Consider the following 26,603-nt stretch of genomic DNA (forward strand, 5'->3'; position numbering starts at 1 on the left):
TGTTTAACCTCTTACTGAAGAGAATGGACCAGTCAGAAAAACCACAAAACAACTGAGGCAAGAAATCAGCCCTGGAAATCATTTTATCCAGCCTTGTTGCTCAAAGCAGACTCCAGCAGAGAAGGCTGTTCAGGGCTGTGGCCAGTTGTGTTTTTAGTATCTCCAAGATGAAGACTCCACAAACTCCATGGGCAACCTGCTACAGTTAAACCATTTTCACAGTAAAAGTAACTTTTTCTTATGTTTATATGGAATTTCCTGTATTTTAATTTTTATCTACTGCCTTTGGTACTTTCATGGTGCATCTGAGACAAATCACCCCAAAGACCCCATGGATACTTGTGCCTTGCTGCTACGCCCCTCCACTAGATACCAAACTTTGCAATTTCCTCCAGGAAAAATCTTGGTGTGCTTAGAAAATTTCTGTGTTATTCACAGGGAAGGCAGGTTTTCCTTGTATGCTTATCTAAACATTAAAACAGCAAGACGATCCAAACAGATTTAAGAAACTTATTCTTGATCTATTATTGGATTCGAGACGTGGTCTGTGGCACAACATGGACCTTTTCAGAAGAAAAAAAACTGCTGTAAAACAGAAGTCACCCCTGGGGCATTAACAACATCTTCCACCAAGCCCACGGTCTTTGCAGAGGAAAAATCATTAGCCTAGAATAAAAGTCTCATGCCCCTTACAACACCTTGGTGCTTGCTTATGGTGACAAGCACCTACACCTCTTTCTGCAGGAGGAGGGAGCAACACTTCTGATTGTACCCCTCAGCATGATCTCTTTCATGCTCTGTCTGACAGTGTGACAGAAAAAGTGCAGAGGATGTAGGTGGTCTGAGAAAACAGATTTCTGCTTTAAGGAAGATACACTATTGCAAGTTATTCTCTGTTAGCACTTGGACATAATATCCTTTGGGGAAAGAAACAGAAAACTCCTTCAAAAGAGGGGAAGTTTTCAGGGGGAAAAGAAGGAAAGAATTTCTGTACATCAGGAATTACATATTCTGTTAAAATTCATACCAAACACTCCCATTGCCCTTATGAATTAAGGCAGAAAAAGAACAGTTCATTGCAGGATAAAGGTCTCATTACTTGCTGGAATTCAGTAAGGTTTCCTCTAAGCATAAGATGAAGCAGAACTTTGCAGAAGGTGGGGAAAGATAACATTAGGTCTTCTTAATTCTGAGCTGGCCATGGTGATTTTATGGGTACAAACCAGCTGACAAGAAGTTTTACACATCACTCTAAAGCCAGAATTCTGTTGTGTTGGAAATGCTATCTACTTGGGTTTATCTGAAAGCAAAGGGATATACTTGAGAAGTGGACAAAAAGCAGTTATTGCTTTATGAAAAATACCAGGCTGCTTTTTCCTGCACAGCACAGTAGCAGAGATGGATTGGCTGACTCAGGGATCAGGCGCTAAGCAACAAGCACTTCTCTCCAGTAAAACAGAAACACCCAATAAAACAGCTTCAGCTCAGGAGCTGCAGTGCTGCAAAGAGCCATCTTCCTCCCAAGTGGAACCATACAATCTCCCATATTGTGTGTTAGCAGCGGGCTCAAGGGGCCACCACTGTGTAAGTGGGGCAGAGGAATGGGGCAGAGACTCCTGTGGAGTCAAAAGCACTACTTGAAAAAAATCCCTTCTTCAGAAACAATGGAGCTCTTTGTCAAAGCATTTTGATGCTTTGACATAAAATGGCACTTTGAAACAGGCACATGTGCTCCATTAATTCAAACAACATTTCCACCACTCAGTACAAGTTTTTTAGAATGCCAAATTTCTTGACACATGCCAGCCAGTGTCCTTGGTTAAATGCTTTCAGAGTCCTGCTATCTCCCTTTCCCTTGTGCAGAAAGGAAAACAGAGAAGAGCCAGTAGAGAAGTCAGGCCCTGGATCAAAGTTCTCCTGGATGTGACAATCCCCAGCATATTGCAGTGGTAACTCATGCTGAGTCCCCTCTGTGCAATACCTGACATAAACTTCTCTGCTACAATGTACCACACTTCATCTCTTCTTTATCAAAGGGGAATAACTGAGGGACTAAATCACTTATTCTACATTTATAAGAAATAAAACGGTGCTACTGTGATTGTTAGCTTACTCATGTTCAAACAATGCTAATACCTACAAAAGCAATGGTTCTCTATCAGGTAACAGAAGCAGGATAAAATCAGGAATGATTCTATGAAATAGGTAACAGAAAAAAAAACCAGAATGGGGATGTGAAAGGAAATTAGAAAATGCTTTGAGATGAGAGACTTATTAATATATGGATCTACATCTCTAGATCATATAAAATTACACTTTCAGACCATTATATTCTATGCAGTAAGGAATAAATCTAGACTGGCAGAGCTGGACTGATGACCTTTACAGTAACTCTCTCATTTTTAAAGATTTCCCCAGCTTCACCATGGAAAGAAATTATGACAGGCCATTTTTTTCCCCTCATGGTCACAATGCAAAAGAAGTTAATAGAGAAAGTTTAAACAAAAATTTCCCACAGAAGACTCCCACTGTGCTTCATGATGGCCCATAAACAAATCTTACCTCATCTCTAGAGGATTTTGCTTTGCTGCAATAAGTAACTCTGGATTTTAGTAATGATCAGAGAGTATATAGAATTAGATGTAAAATCTCCCATATTCAATACCTTCAAATTTCATTTGGGCAACCACTTCCCCAATAAGAGCAAATTAATGGTATTACCCATTTCTTTCAAAGAGAAACAATGCAGATGTGAAAATATTCTCTAATCTGTGACAGGAATAATATAACTCAAGAACAATGCAGATATTATTCCATATAATTAAAAGAACTTAGCACTCCCTCCCAAGGAGACTAAGTATTACTGTTTCACAAAATATATGCTTAAACAGAACTCAAATATAAAAGCCGCATATGCACATCTACTCTCTTCAGTCTTGAGTTCAAAGGACTGAGAGTCTGGAACTGGGAAAACAGATGTGAGATTACCAAGGCACATCCCCGAGATGATTTTAGCTAAGGAGCAATGAAAGAACAGAAACTATCCCTTAAATCTGAGCAAGCTGCTATCCTCTCAGCTATTGCCAAAACACCTGTTTTGCTGTTCATCTCCAACTTTCCTGCCATGGGGCAGACAAGCAGTGCTGCAGGTTGGCCAAGAGTTCATTCAGTCTCCATCTCAGGAGGTGTTTCACATCCAGCTGGGCAAAACCCTGAGAAGCCTCATCTGACCTCAGAGCTTGCCCTGCTTTGAGCCAAAGACCAAGCACAGAACCTCTTGAGGTTGCTCCCAGACTGAATTATCCTATTATCCTATGCAGTTTATGCTGGTTTCTGAGGCATCTGGGTTTTGTTTTTCTGTAGCAAATTCATTAGATGCCTTGCTCTTGCTGGCATCTTTCCTCCCTTCTGTCCAACATTTTACTTGGAATTATGACAACTGGCTACCCATTCACCCAGTTTATCACCTTTTACTGGTACCATCATTAGTAACAGCAATTCATACCCTATTTCAATGTGGAATTTAGTACAGATCTGAATAGGATTAAGTGAAAGAGATTAACTGTAATAGCAGAGGACTAGACCCAGAGGCCTCTCTATTACTCTCTGTTGATTGCACTAGACTAAAAATAATATAAGGCCAACTTCCATTAGCAAGGAATTGACATGCTGTTCCTCTCTTGCTTTTTCTCTCAGATATTGTAGATTTATTTTGAACCAAATTTTTACTAAACTCTGATGGAATAGCAAAAATTACCTTTGACCACAGCAATTTTATGCCTATGGCAGTCATTTTCTAACTGTCACAAGAAAGGCATAGTTTTCTTATTGATTAACTGTTTTAGTGTATTGTTTGTTTTATATGCTATACAGGTAATTTATGACCTAGATGAAGTTTCTACACAGATTTTAACAACATGAACACTATTTTTATCACTTATTTTGTGTCTGTTACATTTGTGAAGTGCTGCATTCAAATAAAAGGATACATACAGTATTGTTTAGATGGTTTCTTTTGTGGTCTAGAAGATGGCCAAGTCCTGGAACCACTATTCCAACTTTCAGAATGTGAGTGAGACATGCTGCTCTCCTGTCTGAATCAAACATACAAACCCACAAGTATCCAACAGAAAGAAACCCCACATGTGTAGGCATTCAAAGCTGCCCATGGCCAATGTGGCTGGAGGACATTATGGTGTTTCAGACTCATAAAGGCAATAGGTAAAAATTTCCTATTATGTTTCTTTTCCTTATCCTACTTTTCCCTTAATTTTTTCAGCATTGTTCTTTCTAAATGTCTCTCAGAGCAAAGGGCTGTCTATACCTGAGCCATAGACTAGGCAGATGAGAAATGGATAGAAGCTTATGATGTGTTCATAGCACAACTGCATTTGCTTCTCTGCCTTGCATTATATGAAACATTTTACTAACAATTTTGCCTCTGAATAGACTTTGAGGCTTTTAAAATAACTCCAAATCAGATTATTCTATAACTTCATAAGCCTCCTCAGCTCATTTTCTACTGCAATGCAGCAAGTTCCTTCCATTTCCACACACGTGGACCTAGCTACCACCACAGCCTTATTTCCTCTTTACATGCTCACTGATGGAAAAGGGAGCAAGGAGCTGAAGTCCTAGAACAAGGCAAACAACCCCCTAAGGCTACAAAAACTCAGCTGAGATGTGACCAGTATAACCTAGAGAAGAAAGATGTAAATGTCTTAAATGCTCCAGTCACCTGCAGAGAGGGACATCCAGGTGCTTAGCTCTTACCAGCCAAGCTCTGCTGGAGCTTCATGAACATCGAGTACTTGAGGAGAAACCCAGGCACCACAGCAGCTCAGAGTCTTGGACTTTGCCACTGAGACACCCAGGAGTCTCCTCCCCGTCCAGTCTGAGACAGCTGTCTTTGAACACTCTAGACATCAGGAGAAATTACAGTTTGTTCACTTGTGACATTTTAACAGCCTATGTGCTACTTTTAGTAAAGACTTGCATTTTTCTGCCTTTAGAGTAGAAGCACAGTAGAGTGTGCACAATTATATTTCAGCTGTAAAGGGCTAATTTGCAACAAAGTAGTGAAGAAATAATTTTTAAAATAATTTCTTACTGTGGTAATTAGACACTGAAATTTTTCAAGACTATTTCTAAAACTGTTCATTATGTTTCTTTCATTTCTGGACATTACTTGAAATCCAGTGGACTTTCTTAGCTGGGAATATAAAATGCCAATGGTTTTTAACTGGAACACAACTATAATTTTTTTACATTACATAATGCTTACATTTTCAAAAGAGAGTTTAAGATTTCCTTTGCAGATAATTAAAGCACATAAGTCTGTAATCTATCTGCAAGTTTCAGTATTATTTTAATACATATATTTAAATGGAGATGAAAGACCACAGCAAAGAAGTAACACTAATTCAAATATTAACAAAATTTATGGAGATTCTATTGGAAAATATTTTTTACTATGTACTTAGGTTAAATTGAACTTTGATACCAACTGCTATATTTTTATTCTATAACAACTACATGTCTAACTATAGACTACTGTGAAAACAGGGAGGAGAAAAAGAAAAAGGGAGGCTTGTTATTTAAATACTGCCATAGTTGGACTCCAGACATTTTTAAGAAGAAAATTTTTAAGAAAAAACCAACTCCATCTGTTGTAATGGTACAATGACATTCAAAATTTCAGACACCTACTTAAAATCTGTGCAACTGATTTTTAATTTGTTCTCTACAAATTTTTAGTTTATTTACAAATATCCATAACAAAAAAATTAACTGAACAGAAATTCTTTAAATACTGTGATGTTTACAATTGTAGGAAACTGCTAGTTTTTCAGTGGGGTAGTTTTGTTAGGGCTGCTTTTTTACTAAATCATTCTGCACTACTTAATGTTTTTTAGATAGCATTTTTATAAAGAAGATTCCTTTGCAATAGGTTGATGGGTAGCTTGCACATAAGTTTATTAGGAAACTATATGCACATGTTCTGCACTTTTTAAAATGCTAGTTATTGGGTACTGTGATTAAAGGTTTTATAAACACATGCATATTTTATTCAAGAATTTTCATCAAAAACAATGTAGTTTAAGTATTTTCCCTTTTTACTTCCTTTCAGCCTTTCTGCAGAAAGGAACAGAAGTAAGGGAAAATCAACCACTTCAGTTAGATCTGAAGTTTTCAAAATCATGAGATTTTGGCGAATTCTTCTCTGTACTGATAACACCTAGACACATACATTTTGAATTCAACTTTTAGAAAGCATTTTCCTGTATTTTTTCTGGAGGTGTTTGTAGGAGGCAAGAAACACCTGGAAATACACATGATTTAAGTAGAAGTTGTTTTGGCTAAAAGTTACTGTCTCCTTTCCAATTCATATTATTAGCTAAAAATTGACTTTTGCAATAGGTCCATAAACAAATCTTCTTCACTTGAAGTATTCTCAACAAGATCACTGTTGCAGCCAGCTGACCCAGGCTGATGCTGCCCCACAGCTCTGCTGAGAAAACCCAAGGAGCTGACCTGGCACAGCCACCTGGGGAGTTCTGGAGGGAGGAACAGCTCAAAATGAGCCCGGCTCACACCCTTGGTCCTTGCTGCCTCACTGGCAGAGTAGGAAGGAGAGAGCCTGGCTCTCCATGGGTGCTCACTGCAGCAAGTATTGCTGTTAATTATGTGATTAAGAGTTATCAGGCTGCATTTTAACCACAGGGATGGTTATATTATGCTAAAGAGGAAAAAAAAAAAGAAGTTTACCAAAGTTGGACCAACTTAATGCAATTTGCAGCACAACTCCAGCTGATAGCTTTTATTTCACTTCTCCCTTATTAAAAGTAGAACTGGAACATTAAAGTGCATGTGTACATATCTGCACATGTAAAGTTAACAAAATCCCAAAGGTACAAAACCTTGATTTATCTGCTCAACCCATTACTGAGTGACCTGTTTCAGATACATGAACTTCCAAGTGGCCAGTTTTGCTACTAAACTTACCTTCTTTTCAAATGCAAATAAAATAACTAAGAAAACTCCACTATTAATTAAACAAATTTAAATAGTCTGGTTATTACAGCATAGTGAGAAACTATTATTTTTCTGTCAATTTTCCCACAACTAGCGAGTCACTATGTATTGGTAAGAACACATGGAACAACTGAGCATACACTGGAAAATGCAGAGATAATGGGATGCAGGAAGGGAGAAGAAACAAGGTCAATAATATAAGTTTATCTGTGTAGGTTACAGCCTATTGTATACAGCAGGGAGTTATGCAAGAAAAAAGCAATCTCACTATCACAAACAATAGCCTGTAAGCTTTTCTTCACATTGCAATGCTGCTTCTAGGCTAAGGGAAAGTTGTATTGATCCAGTTAGCAGCAAATTATTATTAACCTGACACTGAACTTCTTTGACCTATGACTCTATCTCCCTCCTAAATAACAACATTATTTTCCTTCAACAAAAACAAAGCACAACACACCAAGAAAATTCCTTTACAGAAAACATAATGAACCTGAGAAACTACAATAATATATCAGAGTTTTCATCTCTTGTGCCCCAAAAGTTCAAGACAAAATGTGCTGTTCTCTACCTACAGAAATAGATCACATTGAACACCTGCTTGCACATCAGATTAGCAACAGCTCAAACAGTTTGCCTCAGCTTAATAAAAACATTAACACTCTGTGTTGGTTTCTTTTACAATACTGAGGAAGAAAAATAGAATGCAAGAACAACAACTTGTCTAGAAATCAACAAAACACCAAAAACAATTTCTAGGATGGGAAAAAAAACCAAAGCAGTGCAGAAAATATATATATGAGGATTCAGAAACACCAGAAGAGGATACAAGAGATGTTTAGTTCACAGACACAACACAAATTAGTTTTTGTTTTGCTATGGTATCAGCTATGACATTGGTTATGTTCAGTGGACACAAGCAAACCCTGTTCACTTTTCAAGGCTGCAACTGAAATGTACCCTTGACCAGGCAGTTTTGATTGCATTGACAGGTCAGTAATACAATAAAAACTTTTGAAACCAGTAATTTTATGCAAGTTTAGTATCCTGACAGTCAGAAAAATGCTAGGCTGTCACAATCTTGTGATCACTTTAGAATATAACAATTTGAATCTGCTGGCATTTTACAGAATAGCTTTTAGCAAATAACAACCAGGCACTTCTACATTACCATGGTAATTTTTTTAACACCATCTACTTTGTTTACAGCACAAAAAATAATACCATTTCTGCTGTGGTAATTTAATTCAGCAGTGTATTTTTTATCAAAGAAGAAGATTTTTCTTTTCTATAGAGCTATACATAAAAGCAGCAGAAGGAGCTGAAGTCAGCATAATTGTAAAAGCTGCTTTTCTGCAGGAAAGCTTTACAGTAAAAAGGTAATCAACCTGCTCACGTCAATGGCTGCAAAATTCAAAAGGAAAGAGGCCTGGAATTGTCAAAGAATTCATCATTAACCAGTGGGATGCATTTTGGTACAAAATTATTTAACATTTGTATCAATGGAGTCAAAAGAATGAAAACATCATTGAATAAAGGTAACACAGAATCAAAGACCAGAGAATGACACAAAATCTTACTGCTGAGTGAGCAGCATGGCTTTTGCTCCAGGGAATTCAGTAAAAGGGAAAATAGAAAAAAAAAGAAGAAGAAATGAAACATGCATGCTTTCTATTTCACAGAATACACATATTAAAAATATAATTTCAGAACAAGGAGACCCCACACCAGACCCCAGATTCCTGGAGCTTCAATACTCCTCTGTTATGGACTTGAGAATCATGGGGGCCCAGTTAGAGAGTCCAGAGTCCTTATTCTCACATATTTCATACTTAGGACTGCTTCAGAGACATGGATTATTCAGCAAGCATATCCAGGAAGTTACATGTTTCAACATGACCAACCATATACAATTTACTGTATTTAAGAACAAAGAATGCAAGATAAAAGCTTTTAGATTGGGAATATCCATCTTGTCTATAAGTGATTTGAAATAATAACATTACAGAAAAAATAAAACTAAAATGAAGTAACAAACATACTCTCATTCCAAGGCTATGGATAAAATCAGTAATCAGTGCTTTGAGCATTTAAATAGAGAAGTAGTGAACAGCAATGGTTATGTAACCTTTCCAAGCAGCTTCTGGAAATTTATGTGCTGTGCTGGCATACATACTTTAGGAAGGATGCTTAAGAAAGATAGTTTAGGATTAGAGATGAAGATTTGAAAGAATTTTGAGAATGAGGAAAGGATGTGAAAACAATTTTTGAAGAAAAACCTAAGAAGCTCATTATAACTCTTGCAAGCAAGAGGAGTCTACAAAATTATTTGATTATAACCTGTAAAATCCTATACTGAGAGATAAATTTGGTAACAAAAGATGTTTAAATACAGAGAATAATGGATAATGGTACATTTAAAACTATGGGTAAATACAGAGAATAATGGATAATGGTACATTTAAAACTATGGGTGGACATAGATGCCAGGTAAGCACAAGCTAACAGATGAATACTCTTAAAAACAAGAGCAATGAGGGATTTGAGCTACTTCACAAGCCTCGTGGAGTGTTCTTTAGCACTGGGACCTTATGCAAACAATTGAGGCACTAAAGGTTGAAATTTAACTAAAGCCACGTGGTAGAGGCTGCTCTTTACTTTAGGAAAATCTACTGGCTTGTGGTATACACAGCACAGAGTCATAGTATTCTCTCTTCCCCTGATATTCTAGCATGATGAAAACATTGACTTCTGAAAAAACCCAGACCAAACAGAAAAAACCCCTCCATCTCTTTCACTACTATCAGGGTAGCTCTTTTACACTCAATTCATGTGTATCCAGAGGCTTCCATTTACAAATAACCTGAAATCTTTGGGAACAACTAGGTAGCTGCTGATTGTAAAAAGAAAATTGCAATAGGACAGCCACTCTTTTAGTGATCTTTAGGATGCAATTTGAACATAAAGTATGTTTTCATTGTCTGATTCGGTATCTACAGCTTAATAAAATTTTACTGCAAACAGATAGGAGTTCCTTGTGTGTTATCTGTACTTCCCCCATTCTTTGTGTGCTCACTGCACTGTTTATTTAAGATGGAAGAAAAGTTCTGCCCAATTTATTACAAAACCTTTGACTCTGCTATGTGGCAAAAGAAATATGCACCAGAATACTTGGGTGTCATTACCACTAAATAGAACTCTGGAACTGCATGATAGCAGCCAGCTTCCAGAGGCAGCATCAACAATATTCAGCTGCAGAGCACTGTAAATGCTTTGTGAAGGGCTCCTTTCCATTTCCCATTTCTTGGACAAATCAATAGTCCAAGATTCCTTTTTTTGTTTGCTTCGAGCATTTTGCTCCATAACCAAATCAATAGTCTAAGATTCCTTTTTCTGTTTACTTCAAGCATTTTCCTCCATAACCAGTTAAAAGATCAATACTGATTTGTATTCCAAGAATGGATAACCTTTATTTATTTTTATAAAGGAATAAGCTCCAACTAAACTTTCAAACAGATGCTGAAGATTTAATGGCATTACAGAGAGAGATGGCAATGGCAATGAGGCAGAAGAAGGATTAGCTGATACTGGTGGAATTTGGGGTGGTAACATTTCAAGTATTTTGTGGATGGATATCCAAAGTAAATGAAAAATGCTTGTTGTCAATTCTATGCTTGCTGTTGCTCATTAACTTCCAAACCAGAGCTTTGAGAATCCACCAGTTCCTGTGTACATCATTTATTTTTGTACAGAATTTGGAAACTAGACTTACTATGTTATAGAGGGAACCAAAGGAAAAAAAAAAAGATGGTACCTTAAAATAAAAGATTTTGTTACTACATAGTGTCAGGAATTTAACATATACTGAGAAACAAATGTCACTGAGAGATGAGTATTCTCTCGATACATGGAAAGAGCTATGGGGTGAATGTCTTATCACATCTAAAATATGTTGTGATCTTCTAACTCCATTTTTTGGACACACTTAAAAATGAGCAAGTTACTGCAATTTTCCTTTTGCATCCTACCCAGCAGAACTGCTACCTTCACATTTATACCTGCATTCCTGAGGGCTGTATGTTAAAAACAGTTACATGCATTAGAGCTCCTCTTACCTCAAAGGAAAACAAAAACCTCCCACAAGTTTTCCTGCCATTATCAGGCCTTCCAAGTACCTGTAGTAAAGGGGTTGTCTGACAACACTTAGCATATTGCAGTGATGGAGATGCTGGGAAGAAGGTATCTAGCCAGTCAGGAAACTGCTGCTGCTTCCTTTTCCATCAGCAGCAGGTCAGTCAAGGCAGAGATACCACACTGCATTTCAAAAGTGCCATTTTCTAATACAGGAAATAAAATAATGCTGTCCATCCTTCATCTTAACAGCAAAATCAAGAATTCTAAAATATTTCTTTGAGACTTAGTTATTGTCTGAAGAACATAAATCAGTGCAACAGCAGCAGTCCAGAGAAGGTTTAAAGATTAAACCAAGAAGATTAAACCAAGACTGTCTCTTACCACAAGAACAGAGCAATGACTTTTGTTAATGTTATTTTTACTCACATGGTACAGAGCAGTTTCTGGTCCAGGTGTGCCCATGACTTCTTGCCTCAATGACTCCATTTGTAAACTAGGCAACAGCGAGTAATGACTTGGACTACTACTCTTGTCTCCCTTCTTTTTGGACTTCTTCCCAGTATCCTTTTTGCTATTCCTTTGAAACATGTAATCTTCTTGACCTATTTTCTCATTGCTCATATAGCGAAGCAATGAATTTTCTGTTGAAAGGAAAGTAATGCAAAACATCATTGTGAACTTTTACATGCATGTAAATCCTGCTTCCAGAACATGCAATATTCTTGCTAAGATCTACTGCCAATTTTAACTCTTTGGGACTATTTAATTAACACAACCCATATGCTTATTTGGTTCAGATATAATAAGAAAGCAAACTTCTGGTAGGGAAAATTCACGACTCCTAAAGTTTTCCGGTATGTTTTAAATAAAGGGAACAAAATTTAAAAGAAGATGCACGCCAATAAATTTTGTCTTGGAGTTTTAAAAAAATGAGCAATGACGGACCTATGATAATTTTTGGAGTTTTGCTACTTTTTAAATCAGGAGTCATAATTAATACAGAAGTCAGTGGCACCACACATTTTACAGTAATTTGCTCTGAATGTTCATTGGGGATCATTCACCATATCATACATACTTTCCCTGAATACTCTTCCAGCATGTACCAATTTGTAGCTGACCCAGAAGCAATGTCTGTCAATTTAGGAAACCTCATCCAATTTCTTTTTCACAAAATTGTCCGTCTTTCCCTGCACTAATGTGAACTTCTAGTACCCACAACCTCCTATGGCAAGATGTTTTCCAGCTTGAACATGAACTGCACCAGCTCATTTTCTTTTTATCCAGCATCTGACAGAGATATTTGAGCTCTTTGCTCTTGTTTCAGATTAAACACTGACAAAGCTATTTCCTTACTTCACTCCACACAAGCTTTCATAAACCTTTATTATGTCCTGCTCCCAAACTGATAATGGCTAGCCTGTGTAACTGGCCCCAGTTCAGAAGTCAATTCAGGCATCTGATTAATTTTTGTTGTCTCCTAAACTTTCTTGAATTCAATTGTATTTGTCTTAAGAGATTAAGAGACTGGAATTGCACATACATAGCATGACAACTGACACGGCAGCATAAGAATGCTACTAAATTTGGTCTTGTATTCTTTTCCTAATAATTCCTAAGTGCTTCCTTTTTTGATCCCTAGTGAATATTTAGTTAATATTTTTACAGAAATAGCTATCATTGCTGTAACATCTTGTTCCTGGCTGATAAGAGCAATCTCAGAGGTCATAATTTTGTACATGGAGTTATGTATCCAAGCCTCCCAACCCAGAAGAACTTATCCTCTTGATTTTCAGGTAAATCCCATTCTGCTCTAGAATGTTTTCCAGCCAACTTCCTCAATCCTAAAATACTCTGCAAAAAATTAAGCATATATAAAAAAGAAAATACCAAAACAGGTTCACAAACATATATAGCTAAGCAAGCAGCAAAATGATGTTGAAAATATATAGCTTAAAGCAAGATAAAACCTTGCCTTGTATAAGATGTGTGTTCAGATTACTTACCTCTCCTAGTATCTCTTTTTATTTTATTGGGGTCTTCATAATCTCCCACCCAGTTATATTCTACTGGCATAGAAATAGGCCTCAGCTTCCCTGGAAACAGAGGAAAAAATTGAGATCATGCACCATAAGGCAGCATTAAACCAACATTCTTTAGAAGAAAGAACAAATTATGTGCTAAGCTGCAATTCTACAGGGTTGCTTACGAAAGAGGATCCAGCGTTGCATCTGAACAAGAGGTTAAGACAGGAGTTCTGTTCTCTTTAACAGAAAAGAAGAGCTAAGTATTTAATGGATTTTTTTTTAAGTTTAGAAAATAAATCCAGTGCCCTACAAAGTCATCAGTGGAATGACGTCTGATACTGAAAACACATTCAAATTACTTCAGCTTTCACTAAGCAGTATCTATTTCTTATTCTGGAAGCCCCTGGCACACACATGGGAGAACTGTTTTAAAGCACATGGGAATTGTTGGTAACAGAAACTTGTGCATATCACTGAAGTACCTTCACAAATAGCATATTTGCTGGTGGGCTTACAAGATCCATCAGTGACTGAGAAAGGAAATAGAAAACCTCTATATGTCATGTCTTTTGTACCATTTCATCCACAGAAAGCAAAGTACATTATTATTGCTAAATTCACTTTGACTTCAGACAGTAATAAAAAGAATAGCTGAAGATTATTCTGTCTTTTAAATTTTGACTGGAAGCTGCTGAATTGATTTTCAAAAATGCTGTAAACTATGATTTCTGTTTAGGGATTTCACATATATAGCTGGAAATCAGTAAAGTAAGTGTGCTAAGGAACTTAGTGGGGCCACTTAGAATGATCTTAGAATGGTCTGAATTCTTTAGCAAGTTAAACGGTGTATTGAAACAAAGTGTATGTAAATAATATATTGAAACAAAACAGAGAAGCATAACACATGGCATATTATGTGACAGACTGAAAACAAAATGTTTTCAGTCAAGATCAGCCCTTGCTCTTTTAAAATCAATCTACCAGTCACAAATCCAAAAAGCAAGTAAACAGTTTGAATTTAAAAATAGCAAAGCTTAAAGTAAAAATTTCAAAAGTCCTGTAAATTATTTTAGTAGAAAATTCCTACATTAAAGTTTTAGTCCACATTTTGAGGTTAAATTCATGATACACTGAAAAAAAGATACATGTTTATAATGAAAACAAATATTCCCTGCTGAAGTACTGTGTCCATGGAAAACACACCAACACCATTCAGCCAGCATAATGATAAAAGTTTTTATCATCTTAAAAAAAAATATTGACAAAAAAAGTTGTACATTCTGTTCAGACCACAGGATCAGGTCACAAATACTTCACTACTCAGGAAAATTATCATTTTCTCTTATCATTAATTTTACTATTTAGGGACACATATTTAAGTCTGATTGAAGCTGGTGAGATTTAGTGCACAGAGCAATTTCCTGAGCGGGGATGCATTTGGCTCATGTTTACTTGATCAGAAACAGCTCTCAACAGTTTCTTTTTCTAGAAATAAAACCTTCTTTTCTTTGTGAGGCTAAACACATCGTATCTTATTAATATTAACAGCACACTTAATAAAATAGAAAAGCTACAAAGTTGATTGTTTAAATCTGACTGTTATCAAAAGTAACAACAAATTTTCTGCAAAACCTTCAACTGTTCAAAGTACCTGCTTTTGTATCTGGCATTAAAACTACAATGATCAAATTTGTTTCTTTCCTTAAACTCAAGTTTCATTTGTTTGTTTCCTCTCCTAACAACCTTGGTTTTACACCCCTATGGATTCCCGAATCTCTTTTCCATTGAAAGGACACTTAGGAAAATTTTCATCTTGCATGTGAACAAAAGCTTTCCAAGGCCAATTAGCAGCAACTATGGAAGACCTCAAAGCCAGTAAGAGCAAGAAAGAGAAATTTCTTTGTTAACATTGTCAAAAAATGTCAAAAGATTCCAGTAAAGAAATTACAAATGGCCTTATTAACCTCTCATGAAGGAGAACTGAGAAAATTTTTGTAAAAAAGTTGACACATCACAAAATTATGGTAAGTACATGTTGAAAATAATTATTTCTCTAGGCCTGGGAACTCTCTCTGACCTTCTTTAATGGGTGACCATAAACCAGAAAAGTCTTATTGTCATTTTCCAGATTTCTGTGAAACCCTAAGGCCATGCCTACCCACAAACCTCATGCTAACAAATGCATGTGGGAAACTTTAGAATTTAATGCTGAAATGGTAATATTTTTAGAAAATACACTTAAATGAAAATGGACTTCACAATTCATTAAAAATGGACTTGAATTCATTAAAAAAGTGAGATCAAAAGTGAAAGACTGTAAAACAAATGTGTTAAATAATGACTGATTTTCAGTGGAGTCTTTGATCCATGTCTTTATGACCCTTTCTGCTAACAGAAAAAAAAAGGCAGAAAAAGCTATCCTGTAACAAAATAATAGATTCAGCAGTCCTTGAAGAAGAAATGTGTTCTTCCCTCTCAACCACCAGTATTAAAATTTAATGTCTGGAACAGTGAGTACATCTCTGTTAATGAAACTGACTGCAACCACCAATTGTAATATTTGAAATACTGGAGTAATAAAATTGATATATCCATTTTCAAAACTTAGCAGTTATTTTGCACAGAATGGTCATGGTTAGAAAACACTTGAAAACACTTTGAAATCAAAAGGATACTGAAGATTTTTCAGCAGGATGGTGTACTTGTGTAGAAAGAGTGCATTTTGTGAAAATGCAACCTTTCATGTTGTGCAAGCATATAGCTCCAGGTCCTGAGGATACTTTACACTGCTCAAGTTCAATTTATATCAAGGTTCCCAGGTGATTCTGGGGCTTGCCTGCATGATGTACTAAATCTATGCTTCCTCATAATTTACATCTATTTTCTTCACAAAGGGATATGATGACACGATTGTTACAATAACTAACATACAGCTTGTGCTCACTTTTAAAGCTGAAGTAACACAGTGGGTAGGTTGAAAAAATGTTCAAGTGTGTGCTCAGCTAATACTATAGCAGTCAAAATAACTTTTTTAAACATGAGATATCCTATTCATTTTCTTCCACAGCCTACCAACTCTATGTCTGTACAATTTTATACTTGGCAACAGAAAACCAGAAAACCAGTCCAAAGCTAAACGAGTTACCACACTAGGTAGAGTTCCAACAGTTTCAAGGGTAAAATAAGCTGGAGTACATGGGTTTGAGCATCAGAACTCTCACCAGAAATTGTTCCTGAATTCTCATCCTAAATAAGCCAAAATACAAGATGTGGATGCAGCACAAATACACATGTGTGCTCACATGCAAAATTCCTTTTTTATCAACCTATGATCTCAAATAATGAGGAACTGCTATATGTAGAAAGCCATCACTTGCAATATAGGAAGTTACAGGAGGTTAATACAATATTACCAAAAAAAGACTACTGTCATCAGTCATACTTCAATTCTGGTACTAAAGAATTATAGTTTTGGAGAGCAGTGCAGCATGAAAGCAGCAAGTCACCTCTTGGTAAATCTGAAGGGGTTTGATTGTTGTTATACCTAAGAAAAATTTTCCAAAGCTGAATTCCAAACTTATTCAAATCTTGCCCTTCCAATGAGAGAAAATCCATTCTGAATTTTTAGTTAAAAAATATGAGCTTCTGGTATATGTTTTTTCAATAAAATCATACTGAAACATAGTCTGGAAAACTAAGCTGATAGCAAAAATATATATACAGAAATCCCATCAATTTTAAACTGGACTTACCTATCATAGTAAATATTTTTCTTTCCTAAAACAGAATAAGCTCTTTAGCTGAAATTAGACTAAAGTAGTATTTAATTCTCAGCAAAATCAATGGCCACCAGAAGTATTTTCATGGTTAAAAACAAAAGCAGATGCATGAAAATCCTAAAATCAACAAATGGTGATTATCTTTATGAGATCAATGCTGTACCATATGTTGGTGTGCTCTCTCTCCTTCCAGGACCACTTGTTCTTCCTTTCTCATACTCATAGCAGTACAAAACTGCATCTTCCTCAACCACGTTGAAGCGTTTCCGATATTCTTGGTCCAGAAATGAGTTTGGAGATTCAGATCCTGTATGAACCGGTTTGCCCACTATATGTCTGCCAACATCGTCACAGGGGAGATTTCCCTTTTCATCCCTTCAGTTAAAAAGAAAAGTTTTTAATATATTGAGATAAGACACTGATTTTTTTATACTGTGAATATTGCAATAAACATGGGCCTATGCCGATATTTTATATGCTGAAACAGATGAAATCCACCCCACATCAGGAGCACACAGCATATATGCATTTATATGCATTTATATGCCAGCTACCTCACACTTTTCTGCTTGTTCAGTTCTTTACTGATTTATCCATCTCATGGATTTCTCTTGAAAATTATTATAGAAATAAAATTGATGCGCAATTACTCTTTTCATTTTTCTTGTTTTTTTCTGGAATCTACCTAGCACTTTGTGATTTAGGCCAGAGGAGAAATGTTGGCCTTACATTTCTGGCCTTACATTGGATACTTTTAAGACATGTCTACGTACTAAGCATCAGCAAACTCAGTCTGGTTCCTCACACTTTATCCCAGATCAAGATGAAACAGGCACAGAGGATGTACAGACACCTGACATAGTTTTGCACAGTCATTTCAGGTCTAGAAGTTGTATAGGCACATCCATGCAGTTTCACATACAGTGTGCAGCACCTGCTTATCAGCTGCTACCCCAGGACAGCGCTCACTTTGCACTTTGTGTCAGATGCCCCCAATCTTTTTGCTTTCCTCACCTCTGCCCCACTCTTTGAAAATGGAAACTAGTCAAAGGCATCAAACAAGAGAGCAAGCAGTGCTGGGTTAGGAGTCCTTTCTTACACTAGATTAACCAGGACTTATCTAGTAAATGTGCTGCTACAACTGCCTGGAGATGGCTGCAAAAGACCTGATCAGACAGCCATTTCTGTGCAGCACAATAAAGGTGGTCAAGAGAGAAGTAGGTATTCAAGAGGTAATCAAGAGACAAGCTGGGCCGTATGCTCTTGTTGGAATCCTTCAGCCCCTGTGAACTTCCATGTGAGTTCCAAGCTGGCCAGCATGCTGACCCCTACTTCACCTGGCACCTTGAGACTCCATCTGACGACCAAGCAAAGCCTCCTGATGGCACCCAGGCAGCCATGAAGTATGAGAACAGGCCATCCTGCCTCAGTGTGACAGTGCAGCATCACAAACCCCCACTGATCACTACACTCACTTTGGCCAAGCTGCTTTCCCAGAGCAGGCATGGTGTTGGCTTAGGGAAGGAGGCTGGTGCAGCCCCAAAAGGGCTGTGGGCTCTCCTCCAGTCAAAAAGAGCCTTTCTGTGCTGACAGAGCTGGGCACCCCAGCAGGTAACAGGATGGACACTGACATAAACCAGCCAGATGCTAATAGATGCTGCAACCACCATCAGGGGCTGGCCCAAGGAAGGCAGTGCAGCCTGACCTAGAGGGATCTTTACTGTAAGCATGGAGTTAATACAGAGCCATCAGGCAAACACCCTTTGCCACAGCCCTCTAGAGGTGAGGGCTCCAGTTCCCATCCCCAAAGGTGCTTGATAAATATGAGCAGGCACTAACACACAACCAGCACTCCTAAGCAACCAGCACATGGCAAGTGTTGGTCCCTTTTTCTCATGCCATCCATGAGAGGATATGTCAGCAGCTGTACTGTCTGTGGGTACCATCACCAAGCCTTTGGGTTTTACAATTTACATCAAAACATCAAGTTTTTTCCTCTATTCCAGTAACAAAAGGAGGCTTGATTGTTTGCTTTTCTTCCTTGGGAATGGCAAAAACAAACTGAGAAACAGATGTTGAGCAGTTTGATAATACCCAAAATACACACGATTTAATATAGTTAATCATGGGCAAAAAACCTAATGAAATGTCCAAACAAATTATTCCAAAACACTGCAACCTATGAGACAGGTGAAATCAAGAATAGTCCATTTGGATTAAGCTGATGAAAAAATTCAAATGTACCAAGCCTAATCTCTCTACAAGATTACAGCTTGTACTAATACGTATTATAAGATTTAATCTGAATTGGTCCAAACTACTGCATTATCATCATGATTTAAGAGATGTTATTAAAAATAATCAAAATTCATTTAGAAGTTCTCAATTTCTACAGCAGCACTTTAAAACTGAAGAGTAGTGAATGTTTAGCAAAAAAAATTTAAAAATGAGGATGCACTTCTTATCAAATAAAAATATTGTGATGGTAAACATAATCAGTTTCAAGAGCACTAGGTTTTTACCATGACTACTGCATTCAAAGAGAAACACGCCTAACACTACTCTTTGGTTGAGTTTTTATTCCCCCCAGCTTTTTTATATTAATGGATTAGAATTAAATACTTGGTTCTTTTCTGAAAATTTTCTGAAAACCATGTCCTTAAAATATTTATGTGAGGATAACAAAGAATTGTTATCAGGGAGGTAAAATATGTATTCAACTACTGTGCACAATTCAAGTGTCATGACTAAGAATGTTCTCATTTAATTAAAAAAAAAAGTTATAACAAACTAGAAAATGTGTTAGTTCATCTGGTTATACATGTCACATTTGAAATATTTTTTTTTTCTCTGTGAAACAGAAACCAAGCCAGGTACAGATGAGGCAAGGATAAGGAAGGAACATGGGACACAGCTTAAGGCTTCACAAAAGGCTTCTGACATCCTCCTGAAGTCAAAATCACACTTGTGCCCTGCAAGGTTTTCCATATATCTGATGAGTAAGAATTTATCATAGAATCTCAACTTCTCCTCCCCAGTAGGCAATTAAACTTGCCATATACCTCACTCTTGGACAAGGCCCTGGAAGTCCTGTCAGTATCAGGTCATACATCTCATTAACTGGCTAGAGGAGTTGCTGGTAAGAAAGTGTAAGAAAAACTCAGCTACAAGACACTCAGGTGCAAGAAAGAAGATGCTGCCCTTATAACCTTTCCAAGAAAGGTAACTAAAAGAAAAGCAAGAATTAATTTAAAAACACATTAACTGGACATATGATAACCTATGTCTAAGATTATGGAAGCTTTAAGAATTCTGATTCCTCTTAAATACAATCCTAAAACTCTGGGCAGCTACTTTTTGCACTATTTGTAGGCCATAATTCTCTCAGAGTTTCAGGAATTCGGGAATCTGTGTACATTATGGATTTATACTGAATCATTTGTGGCTGTGTAAAGGTAGGCTAATGAATCTGCAAGGAGGATCTGCTGCTCTTTTGGCTCAGCAAGTCCAGAGACCTGGGAGAGATGAAAATGCCTGTTCCAGGTGGCAGGTCAGAGTATCAGCTGTACTGACAGGGAACAGCAAGGTCACTGCACAGTCTGGCTGAGTGGCCACACTAAAACACAAACCTGAAATTTCTCAAATATCGGAGAAAGAAAACGCTATGGCAGGATTGAACAATGCTGTTGCTGGAATTGAAAAGTTTCTTTCATTTAACTGACTCCCTTGCTGCATTATGATTATTGGGCAAGGGGTTACAGATTCAGGGTTACAGGTGACTTTTGCTCTTCTGAATGAGAATGAGACTGTTGCAGCCAATTGATGACCCCATATATGAGAAAATAGAGTACTGGACCTTCTTTTCTGAAGGCTACTTTTTGCAGACAAGATACTGATTCAACATATTCTGTGTCTTAATAACCAGTCTACCTGCAAAATACAGTATTAATACAGTATTAGCTACAGGGAAGACTAATAAATAGGTATGAACAGAATGGTCAGTTACTTCACAAACATTTTTTTACCAAATTGTACTGTAAAATGGTCTTTTTTACCTTGGAACATAAGGTTCTGTTGGAGGAGGAGGTATGTAGAGATCCTGAAGGGCAGAGCTGTCTCTTTTTGTAGGTGTGCTGATAGTGCTGGATGGAGTAGCAACACTGCTTGTAGGGCTTCTAGGAATAAGAGGCTGGTTCAAAAGAGAGAGAGAAATAATCAGGATTATCCTTATATATTACACATTTTTATTTGTAAAAGCCAAAACCAGATATAGTTCAGAAAGCTAAAGAAATAGCAGTTCTAACATTCTGTGTGATTCTCAACTGACTAAAAGCCCACTCATGCTAAGAGGACAGATCTACAATGGACATGTATTGTGCTTATAAAATTCACTCCTCTGATTGCATCTTTTTCCCTTTTGCACAGAAAGTTTATTACCAATGCCCATAAAATCATTGATCACATGAGCCACTGGTGAAGCCTTAACAAGTAAATAACAAACAGAATGCAGTTAATTCCTTAAATAAACTAACATTGTAAAGAAAAAGTCTAGTGTTTACAGCAAAAGGTGCATAAGTAGGCATTAAATTGAATGTCAAGTCCTTCCATCTGCTCTACAGCTTAAGAATTAACTGTAAAAGCTTCAGCTTATGCCTGCAGATGCTGTTAAATCAGGTGCTGCATCCTCAGAGCACACACGCTATGAGAGAATCAACTGGAGATTATTATTATTATTATTGTTATTATTCATTCCCCTGGGTACACTCCTCACAAAATAACACTTACTCACAGGTAAATAAACTGTACCCTCCTTGCAAAATAATAATGAATTCTAGCTATCATTCCAGTCCAGATAGGATCCTTCTCTTAATCACATTTTTTCACAAGATTTTCTAAGTCTCTAAACAGATGCAGAAAAATCAAATGAGACAAAAACTTTGTTTTAGTCTACTTAATAACACATCTGTCTATAAACAAAAGCCTTGTGTGGCTTGGTTTTTGTAATAGCTAAACTCAGGCAGAAGAAAAAGGAAGAGCAGAACAGCAAGTACAAGAGTATCTTCATACACCCGAAAAAGAATCCAATATTAAAACATACTGAGTTCCGCTTTGAAAGAGTTTTTTCTCCTCCATCTTTTTGGAAGTTTACTCCTTGAAGAAAGAAGTGCTGGGATTGAAGAGAGTTCACTATACCTAAAATTTCTGACCTTAGTAACTACTTAAAGACACAAACATTTCACATTGTATTGATGGCAGAGAAGCTCTAAATGTGGACTGAATGAGGGCATAGAAAGATCCTTCTCCCAGCACTGTTACCAATACAGAGCAAAAGGGTGCTCCTGTGCAGAATAATAAATTCTCCTTTTCTAGATATTAATCTTGACACTGTAGCAAAAAACCCAAAAAGTTTAAAGCAGGATCATTGCCAGAATGTTGGCCTTTCATCAGCTGGTGATAAGAGATACAAACCTATGCCTATCAAGCCAAGGCCCCACCACTGTGCCACTTTTTTACAATCTGTATGCAGGAACAACAAATATCACTTAGGAAACCTCATCCTTTAGCCAGTTTACTGCCTTGTTTTGGAACAGAGCTGTGTTAGGTGCTATGTAGCCCTAACAAAATAAAATATATGCTTAAAATTTGCTTGTTAAAACTTTGCAAGTCCACCTTTAGAGCAACAGCTATAAACTGACACAAGCTTTCTGGGTTTGAATGTTCAAAATTTGTCTCCTATAAACAGTGATACTGCTTAACTCTTCTGTTGCTTATTAGAGTTAATGTGAGTATCCTACAGCCAGGCCAAAGAAAGACTGCCAGTACTTACAGGAAGAAAGGGAGAAAGACACACACAAAAACCAGACAGGTAAAAGACTTTACAACCACTAAAAACAAGACAAATCTACAAAAATAAGAATAAAATTGGTGGCAAGAACAGGTCAAAAACCCCAAAACAAGCCAAAACATCCTAAACATCCAAACATCCTCCCTCTCTCTTTCAGAGAAACAAAAATCTTATCCTTTACATTTTCATCTGTGACACTGTAGCCATTGATGTTTTTGAACCACTAATACAACAGTGTTTGCTACCTTTCTGATACCCTGCACTTCTGTAACAAGAACACTTCGTGGCTTGCTGAGTGGCCTGCTGAATTATTTTTCATTGTAAGCCAAGAGGATTTTGTGACCTAGATCCTGTTTACACTTGTTAAGCCCAAGCTGTTTGCTCATGGCTCATACCAGCAGAAGCACTGAGAGGAAGACAAACTGTGCAGATGGGTTTGCTCTTCTCCATTTAGAGGAAGAAGTCAAAGCCTTTACTTTACCTGTGTGAAAAGGGAGGTAAGAGGAGAGGGGGACTTGGAGACCAGAATTGTGGCAGTCAACATGAGCTTATGGTTTATCTTACATAGGGAAAATAATGGTCAAGCATGAAAGCGTTCTGGACTTACAGGAGTGATGTGCCTCTGGTGATCCTGACAAGCTGCTGTAGGGCTGGAGGACACAGGGAAAGAATTTCCCTTGTGTTACAGCCTAGAAAACCTGTCTGCAACTACATAAATTCTAAATATATTGCCCTAACTTGTGGAAAAATAAAAAAAAAAAAAAAGCATAAGTCTGAGGAATCTGTTTGGTATAACAAACAGCCCTGACATACAAGTCAGTTTGTCCTCCAGGCAAATTGCTGGTTGATCCTGGAAATCAGCTTGGGTTTAGACATCTTTAACAAATGTGTATTTTGGTTTATCTTTTAGCACAGGAAGGTGGTTGAAACAGGGAGTGCAATAGGAAGAAATGGTATTCAGTCTAACCCAGAAAGCCACGAGCTATCCAACTTACTGAAGGCCAGTGGTTCCCTGTCAGAAGTGAAGACACAGTGTAACTGTGGACACTGAATGACTGTGGTACCTCACAGGACAGCAAAGGAAATTCACTGTTCAGGGCACCTAGAGCTTCCAAGGGGACAGAAATCATAATCCAATCCAATCCACGTGGAGGTAAAATCCTGTAGGATTGTCCCAAAACATACTAGGAAGTCTCACTTATTTTCCATATTGCTTTTGCATTGCCAAACTCAACTCTCTGCTGATTTCCAAAGAAACAAAACTTGTCCAACTAGAAAAAAAGGGAAATCCTAATTTAAAAATAGGTGACCTCTTTAAAAAAAAATTCCCAGTATTTATCATGACTACATCAGCAAATCAGTAGGTTAGTAAGAATTTTTACATGGTAAAAACATTTAAATGGTCTCTCCTGGTAGTAGCTCAACACACTGAGAGCCTTGCTGTAACTACCACCTTGTGCTGTAGAGGTTCAGCTTTCATTTTTATGTACAGAATGAAAAAGTCTTCAGACCCCTCTGGTTGAAAAGAAAGCCTTCAGAACATGGCCTAGATGTATGGTACATCTACATTTTGCATAGAAATTTAGAGACCTCAACTGTTCAAATCAATCTGGTCACATGCAAGCAACCAGCTCTTGCAGCTCTCTGCTTCAAGGGCAGCCACCCAGAGGGCCACATGCAGGCACCTTGGACACAAAACCACTCCAAGGCAACTTCAGTCAAGTATTTCTCAACTGGATGCCTTGGAGATCAGTGGCATGAATGATTTAATTCTCTTCCAAGGAGCAGAGATTCTCAGGCTGCAGTTCCTTCTGGCAGGCTGGCCAGGGCAAGTGGGATTGCTGAAACAGCAATAAAACTAAAACATTTTCAGGTCTAAAGAGTTGAATACTTTGCCCATGGGAAAAGCCTGACAGAGAAAGTTTGGAAGTTAAATATTAAAACTGGAACAACCTAGAAAACATCCCACACATGACCCTGCATCAATCTTAATCCACAATGACAGACACAAAATCTATAATTCAATATATTTTGGAGTACTATTTCTCAAACATTTTGAATGCACCACCCTCCCTCAGGTTCATTAGTCTTTACAGAGCCTTTCTTAAACTGTTGCTTGGCTGCAGAACAGGAAAGCAACCATCTTTACTCACAGCAGCAGGGAAAAAGGAAATCCCTGGCAGCACTGACTGGCAGCAAACAAGTCCCCTCCCTTCAGTAGCTGTTCTGTCCCTGCTTGGCTCTGCCCTGTGGTCCCCACCTCCCTCTTGATAACAGGAGCCATTGCTGCTTTTTGCACTCCCAGTTCTGAAGAAACTGAGAGGGTGTCCCAGTGAGTCAGCATATTCTTTGATTTTTCCATCTAAGCAATGAATGTAATCAATATTTAATATATACTATCTAAAATTATTTTAAATGTTTTTTAAAACTCTTTGAACATTTCATTAACACCCTTGGAAGCTGCAATATAAGTCTGAGAAACATTGCTCCAAAAAAAGACATACAATTTTTCAAAATATAAGCACAGCTAATACAAAATTTTAAGTATCTTTATACAGTATTTGCATCAATAAGCAGATTTTACTACCAATATGTTTTTCATATTGAATCAAAATTACAACAATATATTGAACAAAATGTTTCCAATAAAATAAACTTTTTATAATAACAATCATGACATGAAATAATGAGATACTGTAACTAATTCAGACAGAGTTCATTTTAACAGTGCTACAAAGAATGCCCAGTTCCCATGCAGTTAGAAGACAACTAAGTAATTTAAAAGCAAACAAGTGAGTGTTTTATTCAAATTTAATAATTAAAAAGGGTAGGATCATTAGTTCTAGTCAAAAATGATGAAAACAGTATAGCATTGTGTCTAGATGAATGAAGGAGGCAATATAATCAAATAAGAAAATATACTGAATAAAAATAATAAAAGCATCATTTTCTTTCAAACAAAGGACTTCTTATTGTTGCCTTTGCTTCTTAGGAAAATGAAAAGCTCAATGTGTAACAGTGGAAATATGATGCACATCTAATCCAAAACAAACTCTGTTAGAAAAACTACAGATACTGTAGTGCTGGTGCTTTTAAAACAGTACAATTTAATCAAATACAAAACAGTACAGCAAACTATAAAGATACACAAAAGGTGACATTTCAAAAGGCTGGGTGAAGGAGGGCTCGGAAGGTTTTCTTCCAAGTCAACACAGCAGATGTGGCTGGCAGCTGGACCTGCCCCATCCTCAGTGCCATGAGGAAGAGCCTTGTCCCTGACACCAGCAGGTGCATTCCAAATTAACAGAAGCGTGGCACAGGTTGCTCTAGCACTCCTTTTCTGTATTGAAAAAGAACTGGATGAACAGTTTTCCGCACTGTAATAAAGTCCATTTTCTTCTGAGTAATTAAAAAAGCAGAAGACAAAGGAGGGCTTTGCAGCTAGGTTCTTGCTAGTGTGCTGCCAGCGACTTACACCAAATTTCATATGCTCTGAGAATCTTCTCTATTGAGCTTTCCACCTTTATTTCAACAGCACTTGAAGGAGCCTTCCTTTGAAACCTCCCCAGAACAACACAAAGTGGAAAGGAGAAATAAAATAGACAATCTAGAGTAGAGGAAATTTATTTCAGTTAGGTTTTGAACCAGACAAAAATTTAGAGAGTTCAAAGATAAAATCACCTCTATGTCAAACAAGGAAAATAAAAAAAAAAGGGTTAAAGTTAATTGGTTTGTTCACCATATTTAGTAGCAGTCAGAAATACAAGTACTGCAAACCTGCAATAT

At 37.2% G+C, this 26,603-nt stretch overlaps 1 protein-coding gene across 7 annotated transcripts in view; it reads right to left on the reverse strand.

Moving 5' to 3' along the window:
- The window catches only part of CNKSR2 (connector enhancer of kinase suppressor of Ras 2), a 207,506-nt gene that overhangs the window by 65,050 nt on the left and 115,853 nt on the right, over positions 1 to 26,603 (reverse strand). For all 7 annotated transcript variants that reach the window (XM_077172438.1, XM_054655123.2, XM_077172446.1 and 4 more), the window contains 4 exons: positions 21,028 to 21,161; positions 17,136 to 17,347; positions 13,173 to 13,262; positions 11,593 to 11,807 (listed from right to left, as the gene is read on the reverse strand). In XM_077172438.1, coding sequence (XP_077028553.1) covers positions 11,593 to 11,807; positions 13,173 to 13,262; positions 17,136 to 17,347; positions 21,028 to 21,161 — 651 coding nt within the window. The remainder of the gene's footprint in view (positions 1 to 11,592; positions 11,808 to 13,172; positions 13,263 to 17,135; positions 17,348 to 21,027; positions 21,162 to 26,603) is intronic.

Source organism: Agelaius phoeniceus, chromosome 2 (assembly GCF_051311805.1).
Source record: "Agelaius phoeniceus isolate bAgePho1 chromosome 2, bAgePho1.hap1, whole genome shotgun sequence".
NCBI classification, from domain to species: Eukaryota; Metazoa; Chordata; class Aves; order Passeriformes; family Icteridae; genus Agelaius; species Agelaius phoeniceus.